Source organism: Peromyscus eremicus, chromosome 9, assembly GCF_949786415.1.
Source record: "Peromyscus eremicus chromosome 9, PerEre_H2_v1, whole genome shotgun sequence".
NCBI classification, from domain to species: Eukaryota; Metazoa; Chordata; class Mammalia; order Rodentia; family Cricetidae; genus Peromyscus; species Peromyscus eremicus.
In genome coordinates this window covers 47,007,178-47,034,283 of record NC_081425.1, presented here as the reverse complement: position 1 = coordinate 47,034,283, position 27,106 = coordinate 47,007,178, and the positions used below count along the sequence as shown (strand labels likewise).

The 27,106-nt window shown below is 40.7% G+C and overlaps 1 protein-coding gene and 1 pseudogene across 2 annotated transcripts in view; one reads left to right on the top strand and one right to left on the bottom strand.

The window, feature by feature from the left end:
- Zc3h13 (zinc finger CCCH-type containing 13) overlaps window positions 1–27,106 on the top strand; it is a 69,597-nt gene that overhangs the window by 32,986 nt on the left and 9,505 nt on the right. For both annotated transcript variants that reach the window (XM_059273329.1, XM_059273328.1), the window contains exons 7-16: window positions 330–487; window positions 5,837–6,034; window positions 10,201–10,508; window positions 11,579–12,142; window positions 14,461–14,652; window positions 17,930–18,500; window positions 20,370–20,473; window positions 20,776–21,978; window positions 22,533–23,048; window positions 26,851–27,003. In XM_059273329.1, coding sequence (XP_059129312.1) covers window positions 330–487; window positions 5,837–6,034; window positions 10,201–10,508; window positions 11,579–12,142; window positions 14,461–14,652; window positions 17,930–18,500; window positions 20,370–20,473; window positions 20,776–21,978; window positions 22,533–23,048; window positions 26,851–27,003 — 3,967 coding nt within the window. The remainder of the gene's footprint in view (window positions 1–329; window positions 488–5,836; window positions 6,035–10,200; window positions 10,509–11,578; window positions 12,143–14,460; window positions 14,653–17,929; window positions 18,501–20,369; window positions 20,474–20,775; window positions 21,979–22,532; window positions 23,049–26,850; window positions 27,004–27,106) is intronic.
- LOC131919225 (large ribosomal subunit protein eL43-like) lies at window positions 8,945–9,184 on the bottom strand (annotated as a pseudogene).

Sequence of the window (27,106 nt, the reverse complement as noted above, 5' to 3'; positions counted from 1 at the left end):
TTGCTGTTGAACCAAACTGACACTCCATTGCCTGTACCTGTCAGCCTGATACAAAATGAGTTCTACACATCAGGCCCATGCTGTTTCTAGATTGCCCTGTCCACTTTTCTAAGGTATGGAAATTTATTTGGAAATAATTTCTGATTTTCCTGAGGAAATTTTGAAAAATTTTAACTTTAAACTAGTTTTTAATTTTTTTACTCAGGTTTTTTGATTTTTTTTGTTCCCCCGACTATTTTAAGATATGTGATATTATCTATCTATCTATCTACCTATTTATTTATTTTTGGTTCCGTGAGTTTCTGAATTAACTTAAATTACTTTGACAGGTTTCCCCAGAAGTGGTTAGATCAAAATTGTCTCCATCACCTTCTCTGAGAAAGTCTAGTAAATCGCCAAAGCGGAAGTCAAGCCCCAAGTCATCTTCAACTAGCAAGAAAGAGCGGAAGGCTGCAGTGGTGGCTTCTCCACTGTTGGACCACCAGAGGTCAGTAGGGTGATTTCAGTGCCAGAGAGCAGGATATTTCTGCAGGGCTGCTAGCAGAACTACTTAACTATAGAAGGGGATTCTGAAACACAATGAAACAAATATCTATATCACATTCACACACTAGAGCTTTCTAACTCTGGGATTTTGTGTATGTAGTGTGTATGCCTATTTTTTTATACTTTAGCCAATATGTATCACTTTGCAAAGTAAGTACTGTTTTTATATATTGAATTGGAACACAAATGTTTACTACAACTTTCTTTGTTCAGGTTGCCTTTTTTCTTAACATTTTCTAGCTTTTAGTATTTATGCTTCATATTTATCTTTCTGTTGTCCAACGTTTTTTATTTCATTTTTTAAGCATTATCAATTATGAACAGGGAGTGTTCTTATTTTTTTGTTTACATGTCAAGAGATTAGTTGTTTTAAAGTATGCACTCAGCAGTATGTACATTTGATTGTGTATTTGCTATAGCAGTCAGCTAAAGAAATAAAAATAGGAGTAATCAAATATAATTACATTAAGAACTAAGAACAAGACAGGAGACATTTAAATATCCCTCTACTATATAACTTTGAATTAAGGTACATACACTAATTTTTTTTTTTTTTTTTTTTTTTGACTAAAAACATGCCCTAATACTACTTGGCAAATTCTATTTAACTGAACCCACAATAAAGCTCACGTTATCTCCTGCTTTTAGACCATAACTCAGACTTCAGTTACTTTATTTGCCTACATAATGTGATGCCCACCTCTGAACAAGGCATACAGATTTTCACTCGAATACCTCAGACCATCTACTTTGTAGATGCTGTAAGAGAAATCTTAAAAGAATAATTCCAATTAAATTTTATGCTGTTGAAAAGCTGATTTTCTCTTCTTCAAATGAAACTCAAATTCCTTAAGAATGACATTTATGCTTTCACCTTTTCTGTCTTGTTGATGTTTTTATTTAATTCTGTCCTGTCTGCCTAGTTCTCAATACTCAGTCCTGTAGGCTTTAGCTTAAATTCTAAATTTTCTGTTAGGTTTCCCCGTTTTTTTCTTACTCTACATAATTTTTCCCCTATCAGAATTTGTGTAGATTCTTTTTTGTCTTAATTGCTGTTTGCATTATATTTCAGCTATGGCATGTGTGTTTTACAGCCCTTGTTAGATTTAAGCTTCTTGAAAATTGGGCCCTGTTGGTTCATTGTTCTGTCTTCCCACAGCTCCTCCTTTGCTGGAGCTTTTACTTTGTAGCAGACACTCTTGGGACCCTCTTTGTTCCTAGGATTGAGTGATACTGTGAAGGGTATGAAAGGGACCGACCTTTAGAGTGGTGGGAGCTGTCCTGACTGCTCTTCTTCCTCTTGACTTAGTTACACAACTTACACTCAGGTCAGCCGTTTGTCCAACAGGTCATATCACCAAGAGCCTGTCTTTTTCTTACCTGTTGATGCACTCTTTGACGTTTATTCTTCTCATAGGAATGTTTAATAACTGCTTAGATATAAAGGGTTAATTTTATCCAGTTTTTCATATAATCTTTTACTATTTGTTATTAGCGCATCCTTTGATTTATTGATTTGAATGTCATCATATTGATTTAAGTACTATATTTCCTATATTCCAATATGTTGGTGCCCTTAAGATGTACCTTTAAAATATAGAGCAGAAGGTTCTGTAAAACAGTACATTTTGCCGGGCGGTGGTGGCGCACGCCTTTAGTCCCAGCACTTGGGAGGCAGAGTCAGGCGGATCTCTGTGAGTTTGAGGCCAGCCTGGGCTACCAAGTGAGTTCCAGGAAAGGCGCAAAGCTACACAGAGAAACCCTGTCTCGAAAAACCAAAAAAAACCAAAAAAAACAACAACAACAACAAAAAAAAAAACAAAAAAACAGTACATTTTAAAAGCACAAGGAAAACACTAAATTAAGTATAGATTTTTTTTTTTTAATTGAGACAGTCTTATGTAGCTCAGGCTCATCTCTGAAGCTTCCTTGAACTGGTATCAGGTCTTACCCCTACCCCCCAAGTGCTGGGATCACGTAGATGTGTACCAACACACAATGTGTACTTACACAAGTACAGTGTTTATTTTTAATATTTCTTATTATTGTGTGTGGAGAGTAGGCATGCTCATACCACAGCACGCCAAGCACAAGGTGGTCAGAGGACAGCTTCTGACCTCTGGGGTAGTCATTTGTCTCCTTCCATCCCGTGGGTCCCTGAGCTCAAACTCAATTCATTGGGCTTCTGCAGCAAGTACTTTGACCTGCTGATTACCATGTCAGCCTTTGTGCCCTTGAATCTGTCAGATGGTGTGTGTGTGTGTGTGTGTGTGTGTGTGTGTGTGTGTGTGTGTGTGAGAATTAATGGGGGGGCCTTGGATGTGCTACATAATCATTGTGTCACTGAGCTACATCTGTGACATGCAGGTAGCCTACTTTTAATTTCATTGCCTGGTCATACTACAAACTGTTGGAAGACATATTAATTAAACTCAAGGATTGGACTTCCTGTTAAGATCAAATAGGCTATTTCAAGCAATGCTAGTGAATCAACTGAATGACAGAAGGATTCGTTGGTCCTTTTAGGTTAGAATAATGGACAGATATAATTACTGGTAAATGAAGTCATGCTTTTCTCTGAAAACTGACTTCTTTCTCTGATGCTCACTCTAGTCTAGTATGATAATATCTGGAGATGTGCATTACAGTGTGATTTAGAATCAAATGCATTCTCTGTTTGACCATTTGCTTTTTTAACCTAGGCCAATTTTTCTGTATAGATACTTTTATAAAGAGAAGTAGGAAATGTGTTTAAAGTTGTTCAAAATAGTTACAGAGTGATGTAAAAATGATAAAAGTAGACAGTGGGCTCTCTGCCACAAGTAGGAAGTATATTGATTTAGTGTTGTTAAAAGAATAACCAGTAGACTTTAAAATGGTGGAAGATCTTGCTGAGCTCAGTCTCTTCATTTGGAAAACAATTCAGTAAAGTAGAATTTTGTTTTCCAACCCTGTGTTTTTAAAGGTGATATGAAGAAATTCCAAATTTATTACTTTTTAAGTTTGAGAATTCCAACTTCTCATATGTCCTCTCACCCTCTTTCAAAATCATGGCCTCTTCTGTAGTTATTTTATACACACGTACACCCCTCATACACACAAACATTGATGTTGCCCTTATTTTATTAAGTTCTTTAAGACGTCTCTGGTAATATTAATAGCTAAATCCTAAGATGTTATTAGTGATTTAACACAGCAGCAGTTTCTCAGGCATATGGAATCAAAATGGATGTTTCTGTGCTGGAGAAATGGCTCAGCCACTGGAGTGCTGGCCTGCAACATTGAAGACTTGAGTTTGATCTCCAGAACCCACATAATCAGACAGGCATAGTGGTGTGCACTTGTAGTCCCTGACTGTGGAGACAGAAATAGGAAGGATCCCTGGAGCTAGCTGGACAACCAGTGAGCTACAGGTAAATGAGGAATCCGTCGCAAAGGAGGTGGGCAGCCTTCACAGGGGTGACACATGAGGACACTATGCACCCACTGACCATGTTGATGTATAAGAGAAATAACTGGATATTGTACTTATTTAGCTCTGTGGTGTACAGTAGCCTGGTATATGGAAATCCTTGAAGAGAACTGTACTGTAGAGAGTGTGGTTCAGTGCTGGGCCAGGAGGAAGATTGGTGAACATCTAGCTTGTCTCTATTATGTGGAGTAATGTAGAAATAAATTTTTGTGAAGAACTCCTCCATATATTAACCTTTTAAATCTTAGCATGAATGACAAGTATTGTCTAGTTTCTCCTTAAAGTGGGAAAAAGTTAGAAATTGAGACATTTATTACCATATTGTACATAAAGAGTTTCTATAATCTCATAAATAATGTATTGAGGTTTGTGGCTATTATGGTTGTTGGTAGAAGATAAGGATGCAAAGATTCTGTCATCAGATTTTAAGAATCTCTTTCTTATGTAAGCGGCTGTTCTTGTCTGCATTAATAACAGAGGGATATGGACCAAGAGAGCTCAATTTTCTGAAAGCTAACCATGAGTCAAATGCTTTTATGCTTTTAATCTTTTAAAAATCTTACCAGCAATTCTGAGAACTGTACTATCCATTATAATAATAAGTCAATGAATCTTGGGACTGCAGAGAACTCAAGGTCACATGAAATAAGCTCCAGTGAAACCTCACTAGAAGTATGAAGACAAGGGGCTCCTTAAAGTCCTAAGACAATGGACACTAAGAGCAGATGGCGTATTCAAAAGTGTCCACACAGAAAACAGGAATAAATTTAGATACGTTCATAAGAATATTGCAATGCTGGGTGGTTTTTTGTTTGTTTGTTTTGGGGTTTTTTGTTTTGTTTTGTTTTGAAATTGTAAAAAAAAAAATCGATGTAAAGATACTTTGGGGAGAAAAGACTTTCATGTACACTGCGATTATTAGTAGAATGATTGTGACTTAAAAATATGCAACTTGAAGACAAATGTGAGACTCTGGTAGAAGCCACTGGAGATTGCTTGCTATAGTCACATCTGTTGCTTTTCTGCAACACAAGTGTTGTGGCCAAGAAACCATTGCCAAGTGAAGTGTTTATCCTTCATGTTTTCTTTTAGGAATTTTAAATTTTGAGTTGTATGTTTCAATCTTTGACACAATTTGAATTAATTTCTATATATGCTACAAGATAAAAGTTCAGCTTCATTTTTTGTACATGTATATCTGGTTTTAAATGACTAGATATCAAAAGGAAGAGACAGAAGTATTGAAGTGTATTAAAGGTTTTTATAATAGTTACATTGGTGTAGTAGCTTTCTTTTTGTGTTTGCTTTCTTATAGGGAGAGTGTTTTGAGACAGTGTCTTGCTCTGTGGTCATGGCTGACTTAGTGGTATTCTATGAAGCACAGAGTGACCTTGAATTCATAGCACCTAAGTGCTGGGATTACAGGCATACGTCACCATGGCCACACAGGTGCTAGGATTACAGGCATGCATACCTTTTTCGTCTACCTTTCTATACAAGCTTTAAAAAAAAAAATGCAACTTTAGCAGTGGTTTTTATAATGTTAGGTCTTTTCCTGAAACCCTTCCACTGTCCCTAACTTCTCTTAGAAACTGCCATTTGGAATGATATAACTAACAAGCATTGTTTTAAAAAATAACAGTAAATAAATTCTTTGCTCCTTCTCACTTTTCCCCCGGGTATCGGTTATCACTATACAGCATAGTAAAAGAGCAAGTAATTGAAAAGAATGTTGCTGCTCTTTAAAACACACTTTAGAATCATCCAGGTGGGGTTCCAGAAATGGAGACCTCTAACTGTAGCTTTGTGTACCTTCAGGACTTCAAAAAGCAACCAAAGTAAAAAGAAAGGGCCACGGACTCCTAGTCCACCTCCTCCTATACTGGAAGATATCATTCTGGGGAAAAAATATAAAGAAAAATATAAAGTGAAAGACAGGATAGAAGAAAAACCAAGAGATGGAAAGGACAGAGGTCGAGATTTTGAAAGGCAAAGAGAAAAAAGAGACAAGCCAAGGTAAGTAGAATTGTTTAGTCAGTGTTTATGTGAAACCAAGATTCCTCACTGCAGAAGCTGTGGGGCATAGGTGGATAGCTTTTTAAAATTATTGTTTTCAACTGTGTATTGTTTAATAGTTTCCACAATGAGTCATGAGTTATATATTATTTAACATCAAATGATCTTAGTGTCTTTACTAAGTGAAAGTTGAAAATGATAACCATATTAGATGCATAAAAGTTGCATGTATGGACAGCAGTATGAGGTAGATCTCTGGAATGTCATTCTGTACATCTGGGACTGCGTTCATCACACAGTACTCTCCCACACACCATTCTGGTTTCTCTGAATTTAATGGCTTTAGATTCCTCATATGTAGAATCATTCAATATTTGACTGGAATATTTCATTTAGTATAATGTCTGGAAAGCTCATCCACATTGTAGCGTGTGGCAGAGTTTTATTCTTGGTAAGGCTGAGTATATTTCATATGGCGCAAATCATACTTTGTTTCTTTCCCATTTTGATGGTGTTTATTTATTTTTCTAACCCAATTGCTCGGGCTAAGATTTTGCAAACTACATTGAATAGAAAGAGCACCCTTCCTGTAGTGCTTGTCTTATAGGAAAACCTTCCATCTTTTTCTGTTAAGTGATATGTTAACTCTGGACTTTTCATAAATGGCTTATTGATTATCATCATCATTATTTCAAACAGGGTCTCATTATGTAGCTCTAGCTTCTTTGGAACTTGCTATGTAGACTAGGGTGGCGTGGAACTCACAGAGGCCTTAAACTGTACCTCTTGAGTGCTGGGATTAAAGGCATGTGCTACCATGCTCAGCTCTACTGAGTACTATTAAATGTTGTTGTCTTTTGTCAGATGTTTTTTGTGAGTTAGTATGCCTGAGTGATTGTTTCCTCCTTTTAGTTAATGTGGTATATTTGTGAAATACAATTTTGATGAGAGCCAGATTCATTCTTGGTCAGTTTTCACATTAATTGATCAGATTAATTCTTCTGTAAATTTAATGCTTCCTTTGAAAAAGCATAATCTCTTTCCTTCTTCCTCTTTCTTTCTCCCTCAAACAGTTGGAATTTGTAAAGATTTTAAGGAAGTAGGGAAATAGCTTGGTGGTCTGTAAGCAGGAGAACCTGAGTTCAGTTCTCAAATGCCAACAAGAATCCAAACATGTCTGTAACCCCACCACTGTAGGGTGAGACAGATGGGTCCTGAGGGCTAGCTGGTCATCCAGCCTAGCTGACGCACTGACGTCTAGTTCAGTCAGAGACCCTGTCTCAAGGCAGAGATTGTTAGAGGAAGTTACTCAACATCCTGCTCTGGCCTTCTTATGCATCCCTCTCTTCCAAAGAAGGATTTTAATACAAAAACTATAGGGGAGAAAGGCACAAAGAAAGGATACAGTACTCATTTTCCATGACAGGTGTGGGCTTCTCAAGGGAGTAGCCGGTCTTTTGAGTTTTAATGTGATCAAAATTTTGAAGTTACGCCATCAGGGCAGACATTTTATGTGACTCTGCTTTGATACAAAATCCTAAACAAGTTACTAGGTCTCTGACGTTTTTTCAGCTACAAAATATCTATAATACTCTTCATTGAGTTCAAGTCAGGACTAAATGAAGGAATACTTCTTAAAACTAAGCTAAAATGTTCAAAAAATATGAACACTCCATTTTTCTACCAGAATGGCAGAAACTTGGGATTTACTCTTGGGATTATGCTCTAAAGTTGGCTGGATTCTTATCTCCTGTTTTCAGTGGAAATGCTTATGTATTTCTACTGTATTTTAGAGCAGGCCAGCTCCGTTGCTTAGCACATACCTTTTACATAAACGTGAGAATCAGGGTCCAGTCAGGCTCTCAGCCATAGCTGCCACTCCCTGTCTTGATCTGCATGCAGTCTTTTTGTTTTCATAATTCTTGGTCATTGGCGCTTTTTTTTTTTTTTTTTTTTTTTTTTTTTTTTTTTTTAAGAGCAAGAACAAGAGGATTGATCTCTGTATTATGTAGCTCTGACTGTCCTGGAATTTACTCTGTATCCCGGGCTGGTCTTGAACTCACAGAGATCCACTTGTCTCTGCCTCCTGAGTGCTGAGATTAAAAGTGTGGGCTATCATGCCTGGCTGGCCATTGACTTTTAAAGTAGTAGAGGAGAAGAAAATGTAAGGATCTTTAAATCAACGTTTGTTGCTAGAGTTTTCCTGCCTGGCCCACAGTCAGGACAAATCTCTCTCACCTGCCAGTCCCACAGCCGCTCAAACCCAACCAAGTAAACACAGAGACTTATATTGCTTACAAACTGTATGGCTGTGGCAGGCTTCTTGCTAACTGTTCTTACAGCTTAAATTAATCCATTTCTATAAATCTATACCTTGCCACATGGCTCTCATGGCTTACCGGCAACTTCACATGCTGTTTGTCATCGTGGTGGCTGGCAGTGTCTCTCTGACTCAGCCTTCCACTTCCCAGCTTTATTCTCCTCCTTGTCCCGCCTACACTTCCTGCCTAGCCAATGGCCAATCAGTGTTTTATTTATCGACTAATTAGCAACACATTTGCCATACAGAACATCCCACAGCAAACGTTTTTCTGAAACTTAAAAGAGTATATGAGAAGGAAATATGGTTAAGATGATAAAGCCATTATTTGGTGATAGATTAGTATTCTGGCTTTAATGTGTTGTTTTGATTATTTTAAGCTTAAACTGTAGTTTTCCTTTTAGGCACCAAGATCTACTAGAAATGGACTACATGATACTTTTAAAAGATATTGTAGATTAACTGGGACTTTTGTATGTATGTTCTTTGAGCCGATCATCAAAGAATATTATAGATACTCTTGAATCAGTTTTTTATATGTACTTTAGGCAGTTTATTGCCAGATAGGCATGTCTCAAATGGTAGCACTTCTACCGGTCTTTCAATTCCATCAATTTTCTGATTGCAGACTTGGCTGTGTTGCTGTGGCCCCACCAGCCACTGTTTTCATGCAGGAACCACAGTGCCAAATGCCAGCTACTTGTCTCTTCATCTTGGTCTTGCCACAGAAGGAGCACGTGTACTTGGCATGCTAGCTGATTTCAGTTTTCTTCACCATAGTGGGTCCTAGATTTCCTAATGATCCCTACCTTCTTGGTGCACTTGGCCATATCACGAGACCCTAAGCCCAAGGGGACCTGGAGAAGACCTCTTGAATCAGTTTTCAGTGTATCCCAGAAACAGATTAAGAACTGAATTCAGTCGCAGTCATTCTTCATTTATTTATTTTTAAATACTTTTTATTTGGGGGAATCATAATATAATTACATCATTTCTCCCTATCCCTTTCTCTCTCTAAACCCTCCCATGTACTTTTCCTTGCTCTTTTTCAAATTCATGGCCTTCTTTCCTTTGGTGTGCGTCTGTGTTCTTAACTACATAAATACAACCTTCTCAGTCTGTATAATGTTACTTGTATGTGTATTTTCAGGGCTGACCATTTGGTATTGGATGACCAGTTGATGTGCTCTTAGGGAAGACTGTTTCTCCTGCTTCGAGTATTTGCTCGTTGTTTGTAGTCCTTTGTCTAGGTTTGAGGCCTCGTGAGCTCACCTCTGTCCATGTCAGCATGTGTCTTGGTGTCAACTTGTTCAGATTATGTTTAGACAGTTCTGTTGGTGAGACTTTGTGGGTGTAGCTTCTGCCATTTCTAGGAGATGGAGTCTCAACAGAGACTGCGATCCTCTGGCTCTTACACTCTTCCTACTCCAGCAGTGATCCCTGAGCTTTATGTGCAGGGCTTGTGTTGTGGATGTATCTTGGGCCTGGGCTCCACAACTGTGCATTTTGACTGGCTATGCTCTTCTGTAATGGTCTTGTGTCCTGTTACACTTGTGGGTTTAAAGACTATACATACTTAGAACGCAGTTAGGGATTAGTCTGGTTTAAAGTGACTGTTCCATTTCATCTTGGAGATTTCTCCTAGAGCTTTTGTTTGCACTTACTCATAAATCACTTACATCTTTAAAAGGTAATGCCCTTGTAATTTTAGAGCATTGTGAATTAAAATGTACCCTGCGTTCTTATCTATATTTCCAGCTTTAACTTTATATCCCATCTTATTTTTAAGGACTTTCCTTGGCTGGAATTGAAAACTCTTAAACAGGTTTCTTGTTGTTCCTCCTAGGTCTTCCTCCCCAGGACAGCACCATTCTCCTCTGTCTTCTAGACATCATTCATCCTCTTCCCAGTCAGGATCGTCTATTCAGAGACATTCTCCTTCTCCTCGTCGGAAAAGAACGCCTTCCCCATCCTACCAGCGGACTTTAACTCCTTCTTTACGACGTTCTGCCTCTCCTTATCCAACACATTGTCTGTCTTCTCCTCAGAGAAAGCAAAGTCCTCCAAGGCATCGCTCTCCATTGCGAGAGAAAGGGAGGCATGATCATGAACGGACTTCACAGTCACATGATCGGCGTCACGAAAGGAGGGAAGGTATACTCTGTATTTGAGCTTTTTGTTTTTCAGAGTTCTTGTACTTTATTTTAAAATTGCACATCCATATTCATCATTACATAAGAAACAGAAGAAGAGTGTGTTGTATTGAGTCTTCTGTGACATGCAGACTGGGTCAATAGCCAATGCTTAAACTCGGAGAATTGTAAAGTATTAAGTATGCACACGTAGGCACTTAGAGGTATGTAAATTGGTGCCTCCTGCGCCATTTTAATGAGTACTTTTGGACATCTGAGTGTTGATGTATCTTTACTTCCTAATTTTTTTTTTTTTTAGAACAAGGAGACTTGGTTAGTGGCAGAGCACTTGCCTAGTATTTTTGAGACCATAAGGTTGAGTCCCCGGCACCACAGAACGTAGACAGGCAACTTCAAGGAAGATGGAAGGAAGGAAAGCCACAGATAATTGATTGAGTTTAGAAGCGCAGGAAGGTGTGATAAAGGAGGCCAGGGGAAGCTCCCAGAAGGTCGGTGCAGTTAACGGCTGGAATTTCTAGATGGAATCAGAATGAAGAAGTAAGAAGGCTTGGGAGTGTAGCCCAGTGGTGGAGCTCTTCCCATGTCTGAGTCCTAGACTTGACTCCCCAGCATCCCATAAAAAAGTTTTCCTTTCTGGATCCCTGGAAGTTAAGTTGAGGCAGATGTGCTCTACCAGTTGAGCCTGGATGCTGTATAGAGTAATAGCTCTCATCTCTTCCTATATTGTGCTGTGTGTGCATGTGTGCGGGTTAGGTGTACATGTGTCATGGGGAGGCCGAAGTGTGCATCTGTTGGTGTTCTCCCCTATTATTCTCCACCTAATTTTTGAGACCCTCTCTGGATGAACCTCAGCTCACTGAGTAGGCCAGACAGCCCCAGGGGTCCTCTTGTCTTTACCTCCTCATCACCAAGATTACAGGTTTAATTTTGTCACTTACCCTTATTCTCTCTTTCTCTGTTTAAAAACATGAATCTCTTTTTTTAATAAAATCTTAAAAGCTGTGTGTGAAATGTATCATCTAGTTCCCTGAAACTGTAAACAGAATTAGAGTTGTTTCCTAAATGTTACAGAAACTCGAGGCAAAAGGGATAGAGAAAAAGACACCAGAGAAGACCGAGAGTCAGAACACGACCACAGGGATGACAGAGAACCTCGAGACAGCCGGGACCGGAGAGATACTAGAGACCGCAGGGAACTGAGAGACTCCAGGGATATCCGGGACTCCAGAGAGATGAGGGACTATGGCAGAGACACCAAGGAGAGCCGTGACCCCAGAGATTCCCGATCAGCTCGGGATGTGCATGACTACAGAGACCGTGAAGCTCGGGATGTTCGGGATGTTCGGGATGTTCGAGATGTTCGGGATGTTCGAGATGTTCGGGATGTTCGGGATGTTCGAGATGTTCGGGAAGTTCGGGATGCTCGGGATGCCCGAGATGCCCGGGATGGTCGGGATGGTCATCGGAAGGAGGATGCATACCAGGAAGAAGCCCGCAGTTATAGCAGAAACCACCTGAGAGAGGAGAGTTCTCGGGTTGAGCTAAGGAATGACTCTAGAAATGAGTCTCGGAGTGAAATTAGAAATGACCGGATGGGCAGAAGTAGGGGAAGAGGGCCAGAATTGCCTGAAAAGGGTAAGGTTTTTGGCATGTTAATGAACTGTATCTTGAATATTCACATAGAAAGCATTAAATATCTAAGGTTTTTTTTTTTTCTAAATGCATTATTACCTACATTTATTGTTAGTATTTTGTGAGAGTAATTTGCAATCAGTTGAATTTCGTATTGGAATTGCTAACTTGAGTAGAAAAACCTAATTACTAACTTAAGTAGAGTTGGGTATGTCATGCCCACTGTACTGACTAATGTAGAATACTGTGAAAATAGCTACAACAGAATCACAAGAAGGTAATTTCTAATAAACTAGTGTGAGTGGATCGAATGATTATTCAAGGAGAGTTAAAATGATGTATTTTCAAAATTGTTGTCAAAATAATTGATTTATGTATTCATTATTTATACTGTTTCAAACCATCGTGTCTCATTTTCTTAATCCAAATATCTGTGAAATATTTTTGACTGCAAACCACTGAGATTTAGTTAGTTTGGCCTCTCTCCTCATCCACTCCTCTAACCTCTTTCAAGCACCGCAGACTCCCATCTCTTGGGCCTCCCGCTGGCTTGCCGCTCTATCCCTGTTGGGTAATTCACATTTAAGTGTGAAGGTCTTTTGGCTTCTTTGTAGTTGTCTTGGCTATTGTTTTAGGAAATTTTCTGTTTCTTTGTTTGTTTGTTTGTTTTGGTCTTGATATATAGCCTAGGCTTGCCTTGAACTTGAGATCTTCCTTGCCCCTCTTTCTCCAGTATTGGAAGTATAGACATGCCCAGCCTCTAGGCTTTTCTTCATCCTGTACTTTTTCATGTAAATATTAGAAAAAAATTGCTATTTCATGAAAAGCTGTTGAATTTTTATTTAAAACATTTAGCATATCAATTTATACCTTTCCCATTAAGATTTTATGCATATTTAAATTTTAAAAATCATAGCTAGGGTGTGGTAGTACATGCCTTTAATCCCAGCACTTGGGAGGCAGAGGCAGATAGGTCTCTGTAAGTTTGAGGTCAGCCTGGTCTACAGAGTGAGTTCCAGGACAGCCAGGGCTACACAGAAAAACCCTGCTTCAAAAAACATAAATAAATAAATAGATAGATAGATAGATAGATAGATAGACAGACAAACAAACAAACAAACAAATAAATAAATAAATAGATAAGAAAGAAAGTAAGCAAGAAAATAAATAAATAATAAAAATCTAATGTGAAGGAATTAAGGATTCAAAGGATATTAAAAAGAAATGAAAGGGAAGCTTCTGTGTACTGGCTTTGCTAATGTTAACATCTTAACACAGCATCAAAAGAAGAAATTAACACAGCCACAAAGCCTGGGTGCATATGTGAGTGTGTACATACTGTCAAATGAGTAGTCATACTGCCTTCTAATCAGGTTAATCATTATACCATTGAAAGATTCCCATGTGTTGCTCCTTTGTAACCACATCCATTCCTTTCCCATCCTAGACTCCTGTAACCTCTAACGGGTCTCTTGTTTCATGAATGTTTTTAAATGAAATCATGTTGTATGCGTTTTGACACTGGCTTTTTTCACTTAGCACAATATTCCTAGGGTACATCCAGTTTGTTGCCAGTCTTGTCTTTCTTCTGGCCAAGTGTTATTGTATGGTGGATTTACATCATTTGTTTAACCCTTCACTGTTGAGAGAAGTTCGGGTACCTTCCAGTTTGGTGACTGTTAGGGTTAGATTACTATGAACAATGAACATTTTTTTTCCCCACATCTTTCTTTGTTGGATTTTTGTTTTGTTTGGGGACTTGGGTCTCACTGTAGCCTGGCTTTGATCTTCTGTTCCTCCTGCCTCTTCATCACAGGTGCTGGGGTTATAGGCTTGTTCAACCATGCCTACATCCCATGTCTTTTAAGAAAGCTCAGATACCAATTACCTTGGTTCTATATTGGAATATTTTCACAATAAACATACAATTAAAGCAATAATATATATCTCCATTTTTCCAGTTTTTCATGCTGTATCTCTATTAAATATGAAGTAGTTTTTTTTGTTTTTGTTTTTGTTTTTTACTGTTTTGGAAGTTAGTTTAAGTCAGTCTTCTAGCTGTATGTTCCCGTCAGATGACTTCCTTATAGATAGGCTAAACTATGGCTTAGCTTACTGTGATGTAGTCAGTCCTTGGACAGCTTGGGTTCTCTGGCCCACATAGTATCTTTGTTGTTTTGTTTTGTTTCCTCGACAGTGTATATAACATTTTAGAATTTAAAAAAATTTAAAACTTTATACTATTTTGAGGAAAGATTGTGACTGATTATCTTGTTGCATAAAATGTGTCTGTTAAATATTTTTGAACATCCTTTGTGTAGGAAGTCGAGGCACAAGAAGTTCCCAAATGGATAGCCACAGTAGTAGCAGCAACTACCATGACAGCTGGGAAACTCGAAGTAGCTACCCTGAAAGAGACAGATACCCTGAGAGGGACACTCGAGATCAAGCAAGGGATTCTTCCTTTGAGAGAAGGCATGGAGAAAGAGACCGTCGTGACAACCGAGAACGAGGTTTGTCCCATAGCCATGTATCCTTTAGTGCTCTTTAAATGGGTATCCAGCCACTTTTAACATGAAATGGAGTTTAGGATCTATACTTGGTTACATATTTGAAGCTATTCATATTTTGTGTGGTGCAGGAGTGATTATGTAAATAGCTACCAGCACCTAATCAACAGATCTGAAGAACTTGGGTTGCCCTATTGCTTGTGAATTATTGTCTGCCATTACCAGTTAAACCCCTGTAGCCAAAGGTCCTGGCTACTCAAAATTAGCTGTTGTCAGTCCTTTTTCAGAGTGTCAGAGATCAGCTAAGGGGGGGGTGGTGGAAGGAAGGAAGGGAGAGAGAGAGAGAGAGAGAGAGAGAGAGAGAGAGAGAGAGAGAGAGAGAGAATGAGAATTGAGGTGGGGGGGTCATATGGCTGAGGATTATTCAGAAAGACATGTTTGTATTCTGTCCTGAGAATCTGTACTCGATACAGCTAATTTCTTTTCTACATCTGAAATAGAAGTTTCCTGATGATCTGTTAGATGATCTTTAAATCAATTTGAAGCAGGATTACTAGAAAGTACATAAGGATTAGATGCAGAAAAGAGTCTCTGTGATACCATCTACTTACCTTGGAGTGTTTATTAAACATCAAGGAAAGATATTTAAGTAGAGGTGTAGAGGCAAGAGAAGCACCCAGCTTTGCAAAATGATAAACAGATTCTACTGAGAATAAAGAATAGGTACAAATCCCTGAGATGGGAAATAACTACTCTACCATGTCCCAGAGTATAAAAGAAAACTGGTATGGCTATAGTATGCTGAGCAGGGGGAAGATGGAGGGAGGCTGAGGGTGGATGTATGCTCAGACATAACTTGTTCTCACTTTCACAGTCTGAGTAGGGCATACACAGACAGCTGAGATGCGGTGATTGCCAGGACTATGTAAAGTTCTGTCAGGCAAAGTAACAATCCTGTGGAATGTCAAGAAAGCCCCCTTAAGCAAAGAGGTATTGTCTGCATTAGCCTAGAGATTATGTGAGCTTGCTGGAAGCAATGGGAAAGGGTGGACTTGGTATTGGTGGCATAAATAGACATACAGGCCTGAAGAGACTCATCTGCTCCCGAGTAGCAAGCATTAAGTTACAGGGCTGCAGTGTGGGCTCCTGTGATTGGTAGCAGAGCAGCTGGAGGAAAAGACTAAATAGGGGCTATAAGCCATAAACAGCCTCTAAACCAGACTGGATGGTCAGATTTCATTGCTTTTTCCTGGCTACAAGTAACTTCTTTTTAAGCACGTGGGTCTGAATTTTCAAGAGAAACGTGTGCATCTGGTCAGGAACTGAAGGCAGATACTGACCACTTAGACCGTTGATATCGTCATCTGAGAAGAGCTGAATGTCTTCTGCACTAGGTAGCAACTGTAGAGCTGGGGGCTGGAAAAGAAAGAAGTGTTGGGATGAAATCAGTGTGCCTGTGTGGAATGGGAGTGGGAAACATGAGGGGAGAGAACAGAGGATGGCAGTTTGGCACGGCGCTGTGGCACTTGGTAGAACGTTTGTATTTTTCTTTAAGATAGGAAGTTTCGGCTGGGATCCTAAAGGTTTCATCTGTCAGACAAGTGACTGGACACTCCGGCTTTTGGTGCTGCTGCGTCCACGGTCATGTCACGGATAGGAACTACTGGGAAACCGCCATACTGGGTGTTTCGTTGTTGTTTTTCCGGTTATTTCATAACACCGATTTTGTTTATGATCACAAACCAGAAATTGCCCCTAAACATGGGTCTGTTGGAAAAAAAATTGTGATACAGTAGATCCATTTTTTAAAGTTGTAATGGATTTCAGCAAAAGTAAAAAGGAGTGAGAAAAGCAGACTTTCGGTTCTGCTATTTCTGATTAACTCTGGCAAAATTACCAGAATCACTTCCATGCCAGAGTTGCTAAGATTTTACAGAAAGAACAGTAAAGACTCAGTAAGATTTCATTGTGTTTGAGCTTTAAAAGTCTATGAACTTTTGAAATGGACCTAGAAACTCTTTTTTGTTGTTGTTGGTTTTTCGAGACAGGGTTTCTCTGTGTAGCTTTGCGCCTTTCCTAGAACTCACTCTGTAGCCCAGGCTGGCCTTGAACTCACAGAGATCCGCCTGCCTCTGCCTCATGAGTGCTGGGATTAAAGGCGTGCGCCACCACTGCCCGGCAGGACCCAGAAACTCTTACGGAATAAATGTAGACAAATCTTATTTTTTGACTTTTTTTTTTTTTTTTTTTTTTTTTTTTGCAAACAAGGATAAGGCAAATTCAAGTTTCTATAATACTCTATATATTCTAAAACTAACTACTTAATAGACATTCTAGTTGCCAGCCTGTTGAACATACTGTAGCATGATTTATTGGTTAACCAGCCAGTAGACACTATTATATAGCATGAAAGTAATCTCCTAGATTGCCGTGTCAGAGACACAGAGCATGAACATAGTCTCCTAGATGACAGTGTCCTAGATCGTGTCGCAGTGTTTGCTGTTAAAAGGGTCTGTCTCTTTAGAGAAGAGCCTGTGTTTGCTGTGCCCTAGGGCACAGTTTTGATCCCAGACTAGTTTCCTGTTCAGCCAGGCATTTGAGCAGCATGTATTCAGTTTCTCTGTTTATAGGGTTTGTGTGAAGACTGGGGGAAGAGAAATATGTAAGAGGCAATGAGACAGTCATTTTAAATACATCAATAAATAGAATTTTGTAATTTGATTACTTTAAGGTTTAGAGGCATCAGTACCCCGATATAGCTTATTCGAAATTAATATTGCAGCCGCAAGTTTTAAACATTGGTTTGTTCTTTATTTTCTCACTTGATAGCTGTACTTTGGTGTGAATATATTTGGGGCCGAAATTAGGTGTGACTTACAAGGGAAATTTTTTTCCTCCAGCTCCTATGTTCTACACCTCCTGCTGCCCCTATCCTTTGCCACCAGTGTTCTCAGGTCCTGCTGGGGGGACAGAGAAGATAAGAGGTGAAGGGCGGAGATGGCAGGAAGTGGGGTTGAAGGAGTGGGCTGCAGACAGGGTAGGAGCATGCAGAGGGAACTCAGAGATGGAGCAGTACAGGGCGGCGTTGGTGGGAAGCAAGTGAACATCGTGTTGAAGAAAGTAGTGCTTAAAGGTTGCGATGATTAAGTGAAAAGTTAGTTCAGTACCTGATCTATAATTTGTTGCTACTGTGACCTGACACTATTCTCAGATAAAATTTAAGACTTACCTGTAAGTTATCTGACAAATCAATCACTGACCAACTTGATTTTTATTGTAGATCAAAGACCAAGCTCACCTATTCGACATCAGGGAAGGAGTGAGGAGCTTGAGCGTGAGGAAAGGAGAGAGGAGCGGAGAGTAGACAGGGTGGATGAGAGAAGAGATGAACGGGTCAGAGACAGAGACAGGGACCGAGAGCGAGAAAGGGAGCGGGAGAGAGAGCGCGAACGAGATCGGGAGCGAGAAAAAGAAAGAGAAAGAGAACTAGAAAGAGAGCGAGCCAGAGAGCGGGAGAGAGAGAGAGAGAAAGAGAGGGAGAGGGAGAGGGAGCGAGAACGAGAGAGAGATCAGAGAGATCGTGACCATGATCGGGAGCGAGAAAGAGAGAGGGAACGGGAGAGGGAAAAAGAACGGGAGCGGGAGAGAGAAGAGAGAGAGAGGGAACGGGAGCGGGAGCGCGAGAGAGAAAGAGAGCGGGAGCGAGAAAGGGCAAGAGAAAGAGAGAAAGAACGAGAGCGGCAAAGAGAATGGGAAGACAAAGACAAGGGCCGCGATGACCGCAGGGAGAAGCGCGAGGACATCCGAGAGGACCGGAACCTCAGGGACAGCCACGAGGACAGGAAGTCCAAGTAAGGAGGGCGGGACTTCAGTGTTCTGCTCAGCTCCACTTCCTGTACCGCAAAGTCACTGCGTGTGTGTATGTATGCATGCGTGTATATATGCGTCATATATTTATTTGGTGTTTAAAATGTTTGTAGTTGTCTAGAAAAATAGTTCTGAGTGCTGTTGTTGGGTCCCAGGGTTATAGTTTTTCATATTTGTCTATTTTTGTTCTCCACGTTAAGAAGAATAAATGCAGTCTTCAGACACTGTAGGCGTCTTTCATATGGTTTCATGCTTTGACTAATATTTTTTGATGTATCTACTGTCTTACAATAGCAATTTTTTCTGATTTTTTTTTTCATATCTAACCAACTCAAAAATTGAACCTAGAAAGTTAGAAATGATGTTACATGTAACCAAAAATAGTTAAGTGAGACTAATAATTTCATCTTTCATTGCTTTCTCATCTCAATGCTCTGAACTTACCTAGAACTTTAAAAACAAAAACATTGTTTTATGTAGGTTTGCTGAATTACCGTAGTATTTGTTTTATTATGCTAATTTCAGATTTTCTTAGAAGTAATTTAAATGGTTTCTCTTGGGTTGTAAATTCTGCCCCTTGCTGTGTTAACAGTTTATCACAGAAGTGAGCAGTTAAGAGATTCTGTAGATGAGCTATTTGACCTGGGCTCAGCAGCGTGTCTTCTGCGGGTGTCCCTCAGCACTGCTTGCTGTGGGTCTGCAGTTGACTTGAAAATTCACCAAGGCCTGGAGGGCCCAAAGTGCCTTCATTACAGGTCCAGCAATCCCAGCATCTTATTTTTCCTCCACATAACCTTTTAGCCTCCAGTAGTCCAGACTGTGACCCCAAAGCCCCCATCCTCTCCATGTTCATACAGTGTGGCCTGTAGTCCTTATTCTTGTGTATACCAAGTCTGAGCCTACCCAGATTTAAAGAGTATAGAAACAGGCCAACCCTTGGAGACAAAGCTTTACACAATGAATTGCATGGGTTGGGTCCTGTGTGTTGTCATACTGTTCCTGGGGCTGCCCTACATGTTCATTCATCTGTGTAAGGAGCTGTTCTTCTTCCTCAGCCTTTGACCCTGGTATCTAGAAACAGTGTTAACTCTTAAAAATTTAGAATTTAGTGGGGAAAAAAAGGTCAGTTTAAGAGCATGTGAGAAAACACCAGTAATTTAACCAAGGTGTTTAAGCTCTTACTCAAAGTTTAGTGACAAAACAAATACAATAAGTATATGAATTATCTTTTATTTGTCATTAAGCAAGTAATTCATTTGTTTGTAGACAAAGGGGGTTTATATAGCGTACCCACAGTGTGCACACACGGTACTGGACTTTTGTAACTAATTTAACTCACTTTAGTCTCAGGAGAAGGGCTTTTGCTTTTTCTCCAAATTTTAGATGAGAGAACTAAGATTTGGGGACCTCAAGGAACTTAGGTTGCATGGAGGTAATGTGGCTCTAAGTCTGTTACAGCTTTTAAACTTCCAAAATATTTCTAGATTTTTCTGATCCCTCTTCTCTGCATGAGGCATATAAAATTGACGAGTTGTATTATAGAATACATTATTGTATTGATTTTTCTGCTGTATATTATCAGCTTGTAGTATGTAGATCTGGCAGGTATCCCTCGAGTGTTTCATGTGTATGATCAGAGAAATGTCCCTGTGAATTTTAACTCGGTTTTATGTTTTAGCAAACGAAGTAGAAGAAATGTGAATAAATCCCCACATGCCCTTTGTGCGTACAGCTCTGACTGCATTGCTTTCCTGCGATGATGCTTCTGCTCACAGTGACAGGAGCTGGTAACGAGCAGAGTGCAGAAGTCTTTTTCCATGTGGAACTTTTAACTCATGTTTGTCCAAATTTAGGAAACGCTATAGAAACGAAGGGAGTCCCAGCCCCCGACAGTCTCCCAAGCGCCGGAGGGAGCATTCTCCCGACAGTGACACCTACCACAGCGGGGATGACAAAAGTGAGTAGTCCGTTTTCGGTCTGCGCATGCGCATTGTAGCCATGAGCCATCCTTTGACTTCGATCGCAGCTGATGAGTCTGACTTTTGAAAAATGCCCCTTTTCTCTGCTACTAAGTGTTTCCTTGTGTGAGTAAGGTGTGTCAGGAATCCTGTTTTACACAAGGCCACTATCTTTTCCTAATTTGGGTTGTTAGAGATGTGTTTTTATTGCCATTTTGAAATGAAAAGTGAGTTTGTAGTTTAAATGTGATGTTCTGTTTACTGACCTAATGGGGATGTGACTGCTCTTATTTTTGTGTAGATGAAAAGCATAGACTCTTAAGCCAGGTTGTACGGCCACAAGACTCTCGTTCCCTCAGCCCGTCTCACCTCACAGAAGACAGGCAGGGTAGATGGAAAGAGGAGGATCGGAAAGCAGAAAGAAAAGAAAGCTCAAGGCGCTATGAAGAGCAGGAACTCAAAGAGAAGATTTCTTCTAGCGACAGGCAAAGGGAGCAGGCAGACGGCATGGACAGTTCCAGAGCGCGTGCACAAGACCTGATTAGCCACCGCCAGCCTGAAGACCGTGACCGTGACCGCGACCGCGACGGGCCTGATCGAGCCCACGATGAAAAGAAAAAAGCAAAAGCTCCAAAGAAACCTATTAAGAAGAAAAAGGAAGATGATGTTGGGCTAGAGAGGGGCAACCTTGAGACATCTGAAGATGCTCAAGTGTTTTCTCCAAAAAAAGGACAGAAGAAGAAAAACATTGAGAAGAAGCGTAAAAGATCCAAAGGGGACTCCGATGTCTCTGATGAAGAGATGGCGCCGCAGAGCAAGAAGAAGAAAGGCCCACGCACGCCCCCTCTGGCCATCAAGGAGGAACTGATTGACATTTGCACCGACAAGGACGGCATGCTCGAGGAGGACCCGCTGAAGAAAGAAGAGACAGCCTTTAGTGACTGGTCGGATGAGGATGTGCCGGACCGCACAGAGGGCATGGAAGCTGAGCACACCGCGGCCGCGGCCACTCCTGGCAGCACCCCGTCCCCGCCGTCTTCTCTTCTCCCTCCTCCGCCCCCTGTGGCTGCGGCCGGTACTGCAGCCACTGCTCTTGCCTCCTCAGCTACGGCTGCTGCCGCCTCTGCCCTCTCTTCCAGCTCAGCTGTCACAGCCAGTGCCAGTGACGACTCACACAGAAAATGCCACAGGACACGTGGAGTGGAGAAAGTAGAGGTATGCCATGTGACTCTAGAAGATACACCACATCGCAAGCTGGTGGATCAGAAGAGGAGCAGCAGCCTTGGAAGCAATCGGAGTCACCGTAGCCACACTTCTGGTCGCTTGCGCTCCCCATCGAATGATTCTGCTCATCGTAGTGGGGATGACCAGAGTAGTCGAAAGAGAGTGCTGCATAGTGGCTCCAGAGACAGAGAAAAAACAAAAAGCCTGGAAATCACGGGGGAAAGAAAATCGAGGATTGATCAGTTAAAGCGTGGAGAACCCAGTCGAAGTACTTCTTCAGGTAATGAAGTTGAGTTGTGATCCAGTTAGTGTTTTCTGTGCTAGTGTATTGGATCCAAATTATAACTCCAAAGCAGTGCCAAATTGGGTATTGTACATACTGCCTGAAATTGCGTGCAAGTTCAAAGCAGAACAGGGGCTTAACCGTTTCATGAAAATCTGATCTGCTGCCACTTTAGTACCGCCACTGTGAAGAAGCATGTGCAGGACTTCGTGATGTGTTTCCTGTTGGAGCTTCTGTATGTTAACTCTTTCCCCCTCCTGCAGCCAGAGCTACCTGTAGTCCATAGAAACTAAGATAGGGAGGAGATGGAAGACCAGAGAGTCGGCTGTGTTAGAGCCTGGACTCTGCGTTCAGGTTTTGATGCTTTGGTTTGTAGCGAAATAGACAAGGGCGCTTGTGAAACTTAGTTTAGCACTTCCGTTGAGAGTTTGGATGTATGGGATTACAGAATCTAGAGACACGGAGTATGTCAACAGAACATTAAAAACTATAGAAAGTAGAGAAGTGATAAGTTTGTTTCTTGTGCTAACTTTAATGTGCATACCCACTAGATCGCCAGGATTCCAGAAGCCACAGCTCAAGAAGAAGCTCCCCTGAGTCTGATCGGCAGGTCCACTCACGGTCTGGGTCATTTGACAGTCGGGACAGACTTCAAGAGCGAGATAGGTATGAGCATGAACGGGAGCAGCGGGAGAGGGACCGCAGAGACCCAAGGCAGAGGGAATGGGACCGCGAAGCTGACAAAGAGTGGCCACGGACTCGAGACCGAGAGCGACTGCGGGAACGGGAGAGAGAGCGAGACAAAAGGAGAGACTTGGACAGAGAAAGAGAGAGACTGACTGCCGACCCCGTGGACAAGGACAGAGACCGAGATAGAACTTTCGAGGCCTCTCAGTCAGAATCTGTGAAACGCAGTGACGCCAAACTGGAGAGTGAGCATGAGAGAGACCTGGACGGCAGCTCCCGGGACTCCGTAGCCGTGGATAAAGAGAGGCTGGACAGAGACCTGGGGTCTCTGCAGGGATTTGAAGATGTGAGTAAAGCTGAGAGAGCCGAGAGTCTGGAAGGTGAGAGCACCACTGTTTCCTCTGCAGGACTGTGTTCTTTTGAAGTCATCCATGAATAAATAGACGAAGTGACTCCATTCTGTTACAGGGGAGTAGATGAGTGAGGAAGGTCTGTGGGAGTCAAAGTGTATTCATTTCAGTCCTGTTTGTTGTAAAAGATCTTAAGGAAGTGAAGTACTGATTGAAGTGAAAGCTAGGGAGCAGAGCATTCAAAGACAGAGCAGTTGCTTCTAATTGCCACCTACAAACTGAAAGGATAGCTCACTTAGGTGCATTACCTGTAGCTTTTAATAACCATCACATCTTTTTCTTTTGTGTAAAAAAAAACAAAAAAAAACCAACAACAACAACAACAAAAACCCGAGCCGAGCATGATAGCTTACTCCTGTAGTCCTGTCTCCCGGAAGGCTGAGGCAGGAAAAGCAGATTCAAGGTCAGCCTGGCTAGCCTGCATAGCTAGACTTGTCTCACCCTGTGACAAAAACTAAAGTGAGGAATTCAATAGCCATCAGTGGTCCCTGTTTGCTAGGGCAGTTGACAGTGAACATGTTGGAACACCAGCCCCTAAAACTTTTGGATGGAGAGTGACTGTGGAAGCCTGATGGTGCTCCCTGTCTTCCAGCAAGAACGCAGGGCCAGAGCAGCCGTTTTGCCCCGTCAGAGCCAGTCTTGAGGCCATGGGACCTCTGTCCCCACTGCCTGTCCTCTCCACCTGTCATTCCACTGTGCCAGAAAAATTGACTCACTTTAGGGAGTAGGGTAGTGACTTCAGTAAAAGGAAAGTTATTATAATCAGTTCAATTTGTTACAGTTCAGTGAAGTCCAGTTGAGTTATGCAGAAAGTCTAAACCTCCTTTCAAACCGTAGCCCATGATTTCATGTTATTTATACTCAAAATCGAGGTGAAATGTAGTAGGAAGGAAGCTAAGGTAGAAATGTCTTTAAGTCAGATGGGATGTGTGTGTGTGTGTGTGTTTAAAACAGGTGTTATTGAGCTATCTAATCAGATAGCCAAGAGATGTAAACAGTCATGTTTTTAAACCTGTGGATTTTACTATAGGCTAAATGCTGTCGTGCAGCAATTCAGAAACAGTAAAAGATGGTTGTATATGTACTCATCCCCAGGCCAGAGACAAACTGACACAGGTCTTTCCAGTCTCTGACCTTTCTTCATCCTTCCTTTCCTCTTTCGTCATCTCTGCTTACTCAGACCAAACCCTTAATGTATTACTTGCTGCCTGCAGCTTTCTCCAAGTGCGGCTGCTCTTAGAGCTTCCTTTCACTGTGTTGTGTCTGTGTGAGCATCCCTGCTCTGTATAGATTGACTTTCCCGGGTCTTCCTCCCGATTCTTATAAATCACTGTCATCCTTTGTCACCAGAACTATATCAGGACGTACTGTGTTGCCAGTACTCTGCCTGTGTGCATTCTTCACATAGTAGTCCTGGGTGAATTACGTATAGCCCAAGGGAACAGGGAGAGGCTTCTCGGAGAATTCTTTGGAAGTTCTGCCTCCCTGGGACTCTCCAGTTTCACAGTCACAGTTTACATCATTGTTCTGACATAACCTTCCTTTTCAAATCCCCGGGTTATTAGTTTCTGTTTTATTTGGGGTTTTTTGATTGTTTATTTGTTGTGCTATATAATAGCATTGGCCTGTGTGGTAAAACCCCAGTCTTTAGAAAGGTGGGTTGTTAAGTCTAACTCCTAGGATGTCTACTTCCTCATGTAACAAGAACGTTTATCTGAGCTTTCATCACGTTACATTTCATCTCAGTTTGAGTCTAAGTAGCATCTGGTCACAAGTTATAGTTCTAATGGAAGTACAACCTTGGGATACAACTGAATGCAATTGAACTAATCATTATAGTAGGTCCTTTAGGACTGGAGTCACTGTCTTCATCCTGAATGTATCATTTCTTTATTATGACTGCAGGTACTATGGTATAAATATTTAGAAGTGAGTCATTTGCTCTACCATGTAAATATTTTACTCATGGTTGAAAAAAGTGAGTTAGATAAACTTGAAAACCTAAACTCTATTGTGTACATTTATTTTTAGAAATGTATTTGTATGATAATATTAGAGATGACTTGGTGGGGATATTGGGAAGGTATTATAGAATTTTGTAGTAAAGAATAATCAGTAAACTGTTGTTGTGGGAGGAGACTCTTCTGTGGAAGATTTATGCGGGGGCCACAGTGGTGCAGCTTTCCTAAGTTGTTACCATGCTGGCATGGGCTTTTCCATGAGGCCCATGTCTGAGACTCAGCAGTGCTTCTGTGGATGGATTACTCAGCTGAGAGAGGCACCGAGTCCAGCATCTGCTGCTGCACCGGCATCTGAGTGATGCTCTAGATGGCAGCACTGGCTGGGGTGCCTGTGGCCTGTGCCACAAGACACATACATGCTGCAGATCACCATAGTGGAGGCTTCGGTGGAGGTCAGAACACTGAGTCTTCAGAAAGCCTCTACCATGTGCCAGGGGCCCAGAGCCCAGCTGGTGCGATTTAAGAGAGAAAACAGTTGTGCCCAGAGTTAGGGTGACCAAAGGGATTAATCTAATCAAGATTTTCAAATTAAAAAAAAATCTAAAATCGGCTCTGGTGACCAACCAAGTTACATAGCATAAAAATGTAACTGTCCAAGAAGGTGTAAAACCCTGGTCTACAATTCTCTTGTTAGTAACAGCGTCATTGCTCAGCACAGCCAAAGAAGAAGGTATTCTCATTGTATGCAAGCCCACTACAGTGGCATACAGTGATTTCATAAACCAGCAGTATGATGTTATTACTGAGAATAATAGAGTACATAAGGGGATTTTCTTCTGAAAAGTAGAAAAACTATTGGAATGATTAGAAATATTTCATAGCCTCATACTTTTTTATGCTTCAGATGCACACCCATGAGCCTGTTGTTACAGTTTGAAAATAAGGGTTATAGATCCATAAAATATGTAGCTTAGAAATAATTAAGCATATTTATAGTTTGGGGAGTAGGTTTACAACTAGCTCAGCAGGAAATAAAAGCTTAGTCTAGGAATAGTTGAAGGGAAAAGTCAATAAAATAGTAAAATAGAATTTATACTACTGATGCCAACAAAAGCACCTACTTTCTAGTATATTATTACAGCATTCTTCCAAAAATTTCATTCAGTAAGGAAATGTAAACATTGAGACAAAAAGCAGAATTGAGAGGTAGGGAAATCAACACCTTCACATTCGTGCCTCACTGTTGGAAAGTTAGTATTATGAGCGAAATGTCATAGACTAAGATTTGAAATAGCTTTGCAAATGTTTTCAATTAATTTATTTGGATAAAAAAATTACTGTAGCTTTTTGAAGTTAGACTTTTCTGAATGTTCAAGTGTTATTGTTGAAAATTAAACACACAAAAAGAAGACATGAAATAAGAGGGGAGCTTGTTGAAGAAAGGCTCCAACAGAAAGGGAATCGGGGTGGGAAGCAGGGGTGAAAATTGCAAAAAGTCAGTATGTGTATGTATGAAACTGTCAGTTCATATGGGGTACACACTCAACATTACATCTGATATTTTAATTGTGACCTTACAGTGTGTTTGAATATTCCTCCTGTGTTTTTAATATTAAAAAATAACTAGTTAAATTTTTATTTTTCAGGTTAAAATTTTCAAATGTTAGGCAAAGAAATGTAGTTTTCTGGTTTAAAAAAAAATTTTTTTTCACATCCTTTTATTACGTCCAGTAGTTTCTGCCTTTTAGTTTTGCTATTGCTCCCTCTCATTATTATTATTTTTTTAACATGAACTTAATCTGTCTGTTTAGCAGGAGATGATGAATCCAAGTTAGATGATGCGCATTCATTAGGATCTGGAGCCGGGGAAGGATATGAACCCATCAGTGATGATGAACTAGATGAAATTCTGGCCGGGGATGCAGAAAAGAGAGAGGACCAGCAGGAAGAGGAGAAGATGCCAGGTAATGCATTGCAGAGCTCACAGAAGAACTGTGTGAGTGAATGTGTCCTTTGTTCTCTTCCATGCTCTTAGACTCTTTCTTTAGGTCTTAATTAAGGGAAGCC